Raw genomic sequence first — 12,497 nt, 5'->3', positions numbered from 1 at the left:
ACCACTCACCTTCAAAGTAAAAGTCCTTTTTTCTTCTTTTTTTTGTCTTCTTTTTTGTCACTAAAAGCATTTTACATTTTTCTAGAGCAAAACAATGCCAACAAATACTTGTATTATTGCCCATTCTCCTTTTTGTCTGGCCAAAGTCACAAGTCGACGTGCAAGCAGTGGCCATTTGTGTCGACAACCGCTTATGTCGACGTGAGTCGGCCACTGGAAGGGATGTTGACTTGAAGGCACTCCACTGTACTCAGTGTAGCATTTTAATAACAACTTCCTCTCCTGCGGTTGTCTTCCCCCCCCCCCCCCCCCGACCCCTTACCTCCACACACACACACTCATCTGGTCTCCCCCTAGGGGGCGTTGTGTAGTTGTGCAGCGCTAACGATCCAGGACTGTCACTCCCGCTGGGATGGATGAGCCAAGCGCACCCAGCGCTCAAGAAGCCTCATTAGGATTCCTCTTTAATCCGTCTCTGACAGAACTGGCCCGGGAACGGGATGTCCCTCCGCGCACACACACACACACATGCATATGTGCATAATATACACTGTAAGGGCGTTACATCATGCATAGATGTTGCATAGAGGCAATTACACCACACACACACACACACACACACGTGAAGACGGATGAATCTCAGTGTATGCAGGTTGAACTGAGTCACTGGTACTCCAAACACACACACACGCACCCACGCACACACATTATGGTAATGATGTGTTTTTCTTCCAACCGCATGGATCTTCCATCATCCCTGTGTCACTACTGCTTATAGAAATCCTCTACATATCATAAGAGCTTATTATGGGTGATTAGTTAATTTGAGGGAGGGAGAGTTGGGAGGTAAGACGAGTAAGATCGTTATCCTCTTCTGCTGTCTCTTGTTTTCTCCATCCTTTCCTTCCTCCTCCTCCTCTTTAGTGAGCTTTATTGATCACCAGATCGACTGTGTCTCAATAATCTCTCTCCTCGTTCACAAACTGTGATCCCGCCGCTAATTAAGCACAAGTTGTCGCACTGAGTGGGTGTGAAAGTGTCGTAGGTCAGCCTGAGCCGATCTTGAACTTTGCCGACCAATGTATTGTCAATAAATAATATTATGATGAGCATTATTTTGAGACCTAATTAAGCACTAATGGAATCCTAATTTATAAGAATATTAATAAAAGTATTAATTTAAAAAATATATAAACTTTTACTCATTTTTTACCGTTGCAACTTTTTTCCTTATTTATTTTATTTACTGTACAAAAATCACACAGAATGTTAATCAATGTAATAAAATAAATTCCCAATCCCAGTTTTGCGATATTTCGGATATAAATTTAAAAAGCAACTGAGAAGACATACATATACAATATAAAAAAAAAAAAAAAGGAAAACTAAAACTTAAGAGCAACAGTATCAATAGTACCGTATTTTTCGGAGTATAAGTCGCTCCGGAGTATAAGTCGCACCGGCCGAAAATGCATAATAAAGAAGGAAAAAAACATATATAAGTCGCACTGGAGTATAAGTCGCATTTTTGGGGAAATTTATTTGATAAAACCCAACACCAAGAATAGACATTTGAAAGGCAATTTAAAATAAATAAAGAATAGTGAACAACAGGCTGAATAAGTGTATGTTATATGAGGCATAAATAACCAACTGAGAACGCGCCTGGTATGTTAACGTAACATATTATGGTAAGAGTCATTCAAATAACTATAACATATAGAACATGCTATACGTTTACCAAACAATCTGTCACTCCTAATCGCTAAATCCCATGAAATCTTATACGTCTAGTCTCTTACGTGAATGAGCTAAATAAGATTATTTGATATTTTACGGTAATGTGTTAATAATTTCACACATAAGTCGCTCCTGAGTATAAGTCGCACCCCCGGCCAAACGATGAAAAAAACTGCGACTTATAGTCCGAAAAATACGGTAATAATAAAATCAATAATAGTGATTAAAACATAAAAAAAAAAACAACGTATTACAAAAAGAGAACAATATATATAGCATTATTGTCACTTATTTCCATCGCTTTCACAGCCATGAACAAAAAACCAACAGTCCAAGTGACCTCCACTTGCATTGCATCTCATAAACTTGACAAAGCCACGGTAGCCATTATTCACCATAGTCCTATTTTAAGTGAATTTAATAGTTAAAACAAATTCACATAATGATATGACCCATAATTATCTAATCAAAATGCCATAGCTTGTGTATACCAGTTATTATGAGCTGGACTAAACATTTATCCATTTCTTCTGTATTATTGTCTTTGTTATGATGCATATTGACAACAATTGTTGTTTTATTCTTTGATGACACGTTATTCAATTGGTGCAGATTAGGGATGTCCGATAATATCGGATTGCCGATATAATCGGCCAATAAATGCTTTAAAATGTAATATCGGAAATTATCGATATCGGTTTCAAAATGATTGGTATCGGTTTCAAAAAGTAAAATGTATGACTTTTTAAAACGCTGCTGTGTACACGGACGCAGGGAGAAGTACAGAGCGCCAATAAACCTTAAAAGCACTTCCTTTGTGTGCCAGCCCAGTCACATAATATCTATGGCTTTTCACTCACACACAAGTGAATCCATGCATAGTTGGTCAACAGCCATACAGGTCACACTGAAGGTGGCTGTATAAACCACTTTAACACTGTTACAAATACGCGCCACACTGTGAACCCACACCAAACAAGAATGACAAACACATTTCGGGAGAACATCCGCACCGTAACACAACAGAATAAATACCCAGAACCCCTTGCAGCACTAACTCTTCCGGGACGCTACAATATACACCCCCTGCTTACCCCCACCCCCCAATCCCCGCCCACCTCAACCTACTCCTGCTCTCTCAGGCAGAGCATGTCCCAAATTCCAAGCTGCTGTTTCGAGGCATGTTAAAAAAAATAATGCACTTTGTGACTTCAATAATAAATATGGCAGTGCCATGTTGGCATTTTTTTCCATAACTTGAGTTGATTTATTTTGGAAAACCTTGTTACATTGTTTAATGCATCCAGCGGGGCATCACAACAAAATTAGGCATAATGTGTTAATTCCACGACTGTATATATCGGTATCGGTTGATATCGGAATCTGTAATTAAGAGTTGGACAATATCGGATATCGGCAAAAAAGCCATCATCGGACATCTCTAGTGCAGATCTCCAAGAATACAAGTCACCATTTAAATGTCCCTAATACTGTAACAATGAAAATGATTGCTTTTCTATATTGAACATCGTGAAGTACAATTTTATCCACAGTTGGAAAAACTGTGTTAGGGGGTTTGTTTTGTTGCCATCACTTTCCGACTAATTCACCATACTTGCTCATTCTTCCATGTTGATGGCCTCATGTTAATATTCCCACAAAAGGGACATTTTGGCTTTGCAATAATAGTTTTCCCTCCATTTTTGTTACTTTTGTACCTCTCACTCGTGACTTGCAAGGCTCTGTCCGTGCATTTTATGTGAGTAAGCTAGCGGCCACCAATATTGTGGATAGCCGACAAGAGGGTTCAGAATATCAGAATCAGAATTAGGGCTGCAACAACTAATCGATTAAATCGATTAAAATCGATTATAAAAATAGTTGGCGATTAATTTAGTCATCGATTCGTTGGATCTATGCTATGCGCATGCGCAGAGGCTCCTTTTTTTAATTTTATTTTTATAAACCTTTATTTATAAACTGCAACATTTACAAACAGCTGAGAAACAATAATCAAAATAAGTATGGTGCCAATATGCTGTTTTTTTTTTTCAATAAAATACTGGAAAGGTTAGAAATGTAGTTTGTCTCTTTTATCCGATTATTAATCGATTAATCGAAGTAATAATCAACAGATTAATCGATTATCAAATTAGTTGTTAGTTGCAGCCCTAATCAGAATAGATCAAAATAGTTTTTATTGCCATTGTTTGAGAACTGGTTCACAAACTAGGAATTTTACTTGGTGCTTTACTTCACTCTGTTCATTTAATGGAGACCTATGATGAATGTTGTGTTTTGTGACCTATAAATGTTGTTACAAAGTTGGATACTCATGTTAAACGATGCTAAAGCATCATAAGGTTCATGTTCAAACAATGGTGGTGACGACTTAACAATGTGTGTTTAGTAGGGCTGTGAATCTGATGATTTGATTTAGAATCCATTCTCGATTCAAAATCTATACTTTTTAAATAACATTGGATGCCAGTTCAATGATCCAACTACATTCTTCCATAAAATAGATAATCAGCTCTGATCAATTTCTATATTACCTAAAAGAAAACAGTTTTTTTGTTGTTGTTTTTTTATAAAATTCTACTCAAACATTTAGTAAAGTCAAATCCAAATAAGGCAACAACAGAATTAAATATCAAACGCTTATCTTTTCTAAATTAAATATGTACAGCAGATATAGATCATCTACATCAGTGGTTCTCAACCTTTTTTCAGTGATGTACCCCCTGTGAACATTTTTTTAATTCAAGTACCCCCTAATCAGAGCAAAGCATTTTTGGTTGAAAAAAAGAGATAAATAAGTAAAATACAGCATTATGTCATCAGTTTCTGATTTATTAAATTGTATAACAGTGCAAAATATTGCTCATTTGTTGTGGTCTTTCTTGAACTATTTGGAAAAAAATATATAAAAATAACAAAAAACTTGTTGAAAAATAAACAAGTGATTCAATTATAAATAAAGATTTCTACACATAGAAGTAATCATCAACTTAAAGTGCCCTCTTTGGGGACTGTAATAGAGATCCATCTGGATTCATGAATTTAATTCTAAACATTTCTTCACAAAAAAATTAATCTTTAACATCAATATTTATGGAACATGTCCACAAAAAATCTAGCTGTCAACACTGAATATTGCATTGTTGCATTTCTTTTCACAGTTCTTTTTGACAGACATTTTTTTAAAAAATTCACGTACCCCTTGGTATACCCCCATTTGAAAACCACTGATCTACATCAACAATATGATTTGGCTGTGTGGATGGACAGGACAGATAAAAAAAATTAAAAAAAACATTTATTTAGGATTTTTTTTAAATTGATTAATAATCATTACATGTAAGAATCACAATTAATCTGCAAACCCCTAATATTTCAACAGTGTACATTTTCAAAAGCTACAGTAAATTATGATACGTCTGGCGAGCTTGGGGCGTGGTTTCACTTGAAATCTGGGAACGCCTCCAGAATCAGATATGACAAACTCAAAAAAACAGCTTTTAAAAAGGACTTGGGAGCAAAAGTGTACGCAAAATTTCCACCAAAGCATATCCAATACATATTATCTAGACCACAAGGAAGTGTTTTATATGTGAATTCAAATCATTGGTCCCCTTTTATTCTGCTAGAGAATGAACACGCTCAGGTGCCGAGTGCAATGCACAGAGTGAACCCTCTTGCATCCTGTTTGAAAGACAAAAACACGGATGTGACAATTTTTAATTGGCGGCAGAGTTAAGTTATGTTTGTCGTTCAATTGATAGTCATAGGTCATTGGGGTCCACGTCACCATGACCTATATTTGCAACTTCTCTGATTTCCTTGGCACAGAACTCCTCTGGTATTAGATAAACACATGAGTGGAAGCAAGCTAAGGCATCACGCTCAAGATCTGCAGACCATATGTGTGCATGATTTGCCTGCATGGCGGCCTTGCGTTGTGTGTTTGCTGCTCTCTGGAAGGCAGCTGCCGCGGCGTGGACTCGGTCCTTCATTATGTGGCCCTAATGACCTGATGACAGCTCATCACTGACAGCGACAGTAACGGTGCCAATTAACTAAGGGGCGGGGCTAAAAGGTATCCGTCTTTTGTGACTCTCCATTGCACTGATAATGTGATTTCAGCTGTTTTGACCATGCTAATTCCTGTTTAATTATTAACACCGACATTATTAGGTGTTCAGTATTAAGAGGGCTTTCATTACACTTTGACGACACCCTAAAGAGAGTTTGCGTGTCTCTCCAGTCCGCTGTTTTGGAAAGCTCAAACGTGCAAATGTGCACCACGCAGCAGCTTCTGTTTGTGTGTTTACCATGCATTGTGTTCATGTCTCAGTGGGGTCTGAAAAGGAGTTATTTTTTGGTTTAAGGAGGCTGGCCGGTGGTGGGGAGGGGGTTGCTGCCGTTGCCTCCCACAACATGGCACGCTCCTTAAGCCATCAGGCACGGGGAGGGACGCCTAATTGAACATGATAAAGTGTAAAGTTAATTACCCCTCACGCATGTCACTGATACCCCCGAGAGGAGGGAGGGGGCAGCCTCAGGCACAGCTGGTGTGTTTGTTTGTGTGTGTGTTAGCTGTGCGTGTGTGTGTGTGTGTTTGGGACGGGGAAAGAAGGGGTGACAGGACAAAAGGCAAGGGCTCCCATGAGGGTTGTGCAGTGGATGATTGCAACAATCGGCTTTTAAAGATGCGTCTGTCCCTCCGGTGCGCCGCTACTTAACACGCCTGTCCATCCATGAGTCTTACACACACACACACACACAAATTGTAAAGCGGACCCTTTGAGACACAGTCAAATGGCTGATATATTTAGTTTTTTTTCAAGCATATGTTTACCGCACATAAAGGCTACTAGATATTAACTTGTGTTTTGCAAATTAAAGGATTCAAATACCTTTATTGTCATACTGGCACTCAATTTAGTACCCAATGTCCCAGATTTAGCCAAACGTGTGCCACAATATCGATTGTATGTACACAATAATTTAAATAGAATAGGGTATAAATAGAGAATGTTAGTAGAAAATAAAATGAATAGAAAATAGAAAAAATTGTAGAGGTGTAGAGTACAGGTATTTTTTGGTACCGGTTACTAAGGACTAGTGTCGTTAGGTATACCGGTACTAATAAAGTACCCCGATACTAATTGATTGAAATCGGTACTATACTGCCTTTGAAAAGTACCGGTACCGTTTTCATCTAAGTGCTGCTGTGTGGCGGTGATTACAGAGCCAAGGCGCATGATGTTGAGTGTGTCAAAACACACAAAGTGCATACACGCAATAACATATTGGTGGGATAGAATGGCAAAAAAACGACTGGTTAATAAAGAGGGTGCGTTAGGCACAATATGGAGGTATTTGGGCTTCAAAACCAGCGGTAAAGGTGACGCTTCAAACAAGGAAGCGCCGCGCTTCAAGTGTGGCGATTAGTATTACCACCTTTGCTTAAAACTTAGGTCAACATTTAAGTAATATTCATTCAGATCTGCACAAGGAGTTATAAAGAGTGACAGCTAACAATGTAGTTTTACACCTGTCCTGCTGTTCGATCCAGTAGTAGACTGTAGTAGAGGAGCGCAGGGGACACGTTCCCTTCAGTTCACTTTACCCAGCAATGGGTCTGCTAAGATCGGCTTTCTGGTCAGAATTCGAGGCCGACGATTTGTGACAATTTGGTTGCTTTATTGTTAGTTTTGCAGGACACAACCGGACCCAATCATCACTTTACTGCGCAGTGCACGCGCTCCTCTCTCTCCGTACTCGCCCACTCACTCCTTGACGTCACTTAGCCAACACGTTGACATTCTCTTAAACACACATACTGTACACTACTCTCTTAAATTAACAGTTCCTCTGTTGTGCACATGTATATACGTAACATGTAGATACGTAACATGTAGCTGCACAGACGCGCACACAGCTGCTTGGTTTTATGCCAAATATTAGCGAAGTTCAGACCGCCCATCTAACTTCAACTAGTGCAAGTAAAATGACTGAATTTGATAACAAATTGCTACAATTTCTGTTTTATCTTTAACGAAAGTGTGTTTTACCTGCTACATGGCGTATATGGGTACATGTATCCATAGTTTTGTTTTTAGTACTAACTAATAATTGCATTTTTCTTTTAATAGTATAATCACTGAATACATATAACAATCTAATTAATTTTTGCATTTTTCTTTTAATAGTATAATCTCTGAATACATATAACAATTTAATTTTTTTTTTTTTCTTTTTACATTTTTTTTCTTTCCATGATCATGAAGCATTTAATATAATGTAAATTTAAAAAAACGTTTATTCTATTTTAATCTAATTCTTGATTATGGCAGAATATGGAAAATTGTAAATAGTTTTTTGATTGCAACAAGAAAAACACAATGTGTTTAATTCCCTTTTAATTTATATTTTAACCTTCTAAAATTGTTCTTTGAGCGCAATAAGAAGTTGTTTATTGTATTGCAAGGTTTTCTGTTAAAATAAAGCCAAAATTGACACTTTTTCGTAGTTCCCTTTATTTGGAAAACTATCAAAGTATTGATATACATTTTGGTACCGGTACCAAATTATTGGTATTGGGACAACCCTACTAAGGACCGTGAAGATTCTGGACTAACGATACTGCTATTGGTATTTTCTGTTCCAGCTGACCGACATTATTATGACACGCTGTCACATTCAGTTCACCTGCCACTGCTACACCTTGAAGTCAGCTTGGAATAATGACAAATAAGGAAGCAACACCACACAAAAGGTTGTAACAATCAATATTTCCTCCTCAAAAGTCCCTCTAAGTCACGCATGCTGTGTCAGTTTGAAGTGAACGCATTTTACTCACGACGAGTCACGACCGCATTTTATCAATCGCGATCCATTAATCGACAGTCCAATATCAATCCACTCGAACGAGTGAATAATTGAGGAAATATAATAATCTATAAAGTTGCTTTGAAGCAATATAGTATCCACTGACAGCTGGTTGCCATCTAACGTCACTCCATTGCGCCGCATTTACGTGTCAATAAATACATTTTGTTTGAATGTGTTTCAGTTCCTTCTGTCTCTTGACTACAAAAAAGTTAAAGTACCAATGATTGTCACACACACACTAGGTGTGGCGAAATTATTCTCTGCATTTTACCCATCCCCTTGTTCACCCCCTGGGAGGTGAGAGGAGCAGTGAGCAGCAGCGGTGGCCGCGCCGGGGAATCATTGTTGGTGATTTAACCCCCAATTCCAACCCTTAAAGCTGAGTGCTAAGCAGGGAGGTAATGGGTCCCATTTTTTTAGTCTTTGGTATGACTCGACCGGGGTTTGAACTCACAACCTACCGATCTCAGGGCGGACACTCTAACCACTCGGCCGTTGAGTAGGTAAACTGGATGATCGAGCATTACACTTGCTCTCTGAGTCTTTTTACTCATATGATACACACACACATATCGGTAGCTGTCAACACTCAACATGGCCTCCGGTCCGTCACTCAAATACGTCCGCGTGCAACGTATACACAAATAACAATTCCTATTGTTACAAATTGCACACCCACATAACATGCTCATTTATTGTATTGATCTATATGCACTGTTAGCGTTAACGCACTTTTTGTGTCTTTTTTTAAATCAGAAAGGACGGCCATTTCCGGAAGTCCGTGCATCCCAGCGCAGATTTCATTTTTTTTTGCCGACCCTGCCTTCTCTTTGTCAAAACTCCAGTTTGCTTGTTTTTTGTTTTTTTTTATCGATTATCGCTTTCCGCCGGTGTTTTGTTTTGTTTATATTTGCCGAGTCAATTGTCCGTCCCCGTTTATTGCATTTTTATTGGTCGACTTCAAAGAAATGGACTTTCCGGTACAATTTCTTAAATTTTGATTCGCCTTAAGTTTTATCAATTACAAATACTGCATTTCCAGGATTAGGACTCCCGCGTGTTATTATTTTCGTCATGGCGAGCAATAAACCCAAGAGGCGATGCTTCAATGAAAAGTGGCTTCAGGAGCCGCTTTTCAGCAAATGGCTCACTTATGACGATGGAAAGATGTTTTGCACGCCATGTAAACGGGCTAATAAAAAGAACACCTTTATGACCGGGTGCACTGATTTTCAAAGATCCAGCCTCACCAGGCACCAAGAAACATCATGTTACACCTTTCCTGCTTGTCAGCTCCCAGACTGTGGTCGAGGAGCGCAGGGGAGGCGTTCCCTCCGGGGCCGATATATTGTCGGAGGTAACACCCTCCACTTTTCCGCTCTTTGGTCGGAATAACGAGGCCATCGATTTGTTACAACTTTTATGTTTTCCACAAAGCCAACCGGACATCCACCATGCTATTAACACTCCTGAACATGCTAGCGCTCCCGCTCCTAACTTGCCCACTCACTTACACACGTCACTCACCCCACATACTGCCATTCTTAAAGGGTAACACACAGCATATGGCCATCAAGAAGCCAGAGATGAAATGCTAGAGGCATTGAGTGCCACTGTATTAAATGACACTGAAACTAACTAAGTTTGTTGGCATTATTTGCCATGAAAGTGTAGATGTGGTGGTTTTTAAACGACTGATGATCTACATACAGGTGAGAATAATCAATTCAATTAGCACACCCTGGCACACCATTATCATCATTTCATGACCGAAGCAAAAAACGTTTTACACTTTTATACTGAAATAGATAGACCTACAATTTATTAAATGAAAATATAGAAAAAACTACCGGCAGCGGTAAAGTTTAGATTCATGAAGGAAAAGAAGAAAGTGAATGAATGTTTATAACTGAAGACACTTACAAATGCATTAAAAAATAGTTTATTTTGTACTATTTTTTTAATGAATTAACGTTTATGACAACCTTTTTCCAAAACACAATATAGAATGTGAGTTATAACAGGATAATGCATACATTTATCATTTTGTTTTCAAAACGGTTACAAAAAAGTGGGACCCCAAAAATGTACTGTGGGACCCCATTTTTATGACGTGATGGGGTCCCAGGGACCCCATTTTGAAAGTTCCTAGCACCAACACTGATATGATATGTAAAAGATATGTTCTGTGTGCAGGTGTCGGCGCTGCCAGCATGGCCAATCTCACCTTCATGGTGGGTGGAGTGGAGGAGGAGTACAACGCTGCACAGGAGCTGCTCACCTGCATGGGGGCCAATGTCGTTTACTGTGGACAAGTCGGCACTGGACAAGTAAGTCATATTCATAATATTTGCAATACGTTGCACAGCATTAAAAGCATTTGTTCCAATGTGTTTTCTGTTGGTTCCTGATTGCAACGCCAAATATGTTCTTGCATTGTGTAACTACACTGGAACCTCGATTTACGAAGTCAATTGGTTCTTGAACCGGGTTCGTAAATAGAAACGTTTGTATATAAGAGCAAAGTTCTCCTTAAGAAATTATGTCAACACTAATGAGTTGCAGCCTTGACAAAAGTCCATATTTTAGTAAAAGTGTGTATACTTTGGACACTATATAAAGCGCAAGAACAACTAGCTGAACTGTCCTCCTTACGCAGCCCCACTGTCACTAGCCCTGTTGTGCACTCACAGTTTGAAATCATAAAACTCCTCACATTTCACAGCCAGGTTGCTACTATGATTAGAAATAGAAAATAAAATCCACTTTACCTTGCTGGTTAATCTTTTTGCTTGCAGCATGGTGAAGGGGGTGAGCCAGTGTCGACAACGATGGGATAGTTCCTAAATGTTTCAAACCACACATTACTTGTCCATTGTTTTCTTTGGACTTATATTCATCCATCCATCCATCCATTTTCTACCGTTTGTCCCTTTCGGGGTCGCGGGGAGCCAGCAAAACTAGAAAAATGTTTTAAAAAGGCTGGAAAAAATAGCTCACAAATTGATCAGTCCCACCCACAAAGGATGTGCTCTCAGGCACAAAATGACTGCCCCGCAGGAACAAAATGGGTGGATGAAACATTTGTACACGGAGACAAGGTTTGCACACTAAAGCATATGTTTAGTCCTTTTGCTGTTTGTATACCGAAAAGTTTGTACAATAAGGGGTTCGTAAATGGATGTTCCAAGAACGCAGTCCAATGCATATAATAATACTTGGTTCTTTTTTGAATATAGATTATTGTCCAATGTTTACTGTATGTGACATTTCTTTTATCCACTAAAGGCAGCAAAGATCTGCAACAACATGCTTCTTGCCATTGGGATGATTGGCACCGCAGAGACAATGAACCTCGGCATCAGGTAAAGAACTAATGAACAAGATTGTCATTCACTATTTTTCCATGCACTATATTAGTCTAATTTCTTAAATCATTTGGTTTCTTCTATGTTTTACCCCTAAATGTGAATTCCCAGTTTACATGCTCCCTCTGTATACGCTGTGCCTCGTAGTAATAATAATAATAATAGATTTTATTTGTAAAAAGCACTTTACATTGAGCAAACAACCTCAAAGTGCTACAGTGTATTAAAAAAATAATAATAATAATAATACAAATATAATAAAAATAAAAACTAGAACAGCCTAATAGCTAGAACTAGCATGCATATATCTATAAAAAAAAATTCAAAGCATCCACAGTCTGTGGTGCCCTCAGGTGGTCAGGGAGAGCATTCCACAGACTGTGAGCTGCGGAGCAGAAAGCCCGGTCTCCCATAGTTTGCAGGTTTGTCCCCGGAGGTTGGAGGAGGTTAGCCTGTCCGGAGCGTAGGTGTCGTGTGGAACATTTGGGG

General features: G+C 38.8%; 1 protein-coding gene across 1 annotated transcript in view; it reads left to right on the top strand.

Moving 5' to 3' along the window:
- Positions 1–12,497, top strand: part of hibadha (3-hydroxyisobutyrate dehydrogenase a) — a 62,619-nt gene that overhangs the window by 28,481 nt on the left and 21,641 nt on the right. The window contains exons 5-6 of the mRNA XM_061982471.1: positions 10,837–10,970; positions 11,929–12,005. Of these exons, the coding sequence (XP_061838455.1) occupies positions 10,837–10,970; positions 11,929–12,005 (211 nt within the window). The remainder of the gene's footprint in view (positions 1–10,836; positions 10,971–11,928; positions 12,006–12,497) is intronic.

Source organism: Nerophis lumbriciformis, linkage group LG21, assembly GCF_033978685.3.
Source record: "Nerophis lumbriciformis linkage group LG21, RoL_Nlum_v2.1, whole genome shotgun sequence".
NCBI lineage: Eukaryota > Metazoa > Chordata > Actinopteri > Syngnathiformes > Syngnathidae > Nerophis > Nerophis lumbriciformis.
Note: the sequence above shows the minus strand (reverse complement) of the source record. Positions and strands in the feature narration are given on the sequence as shown.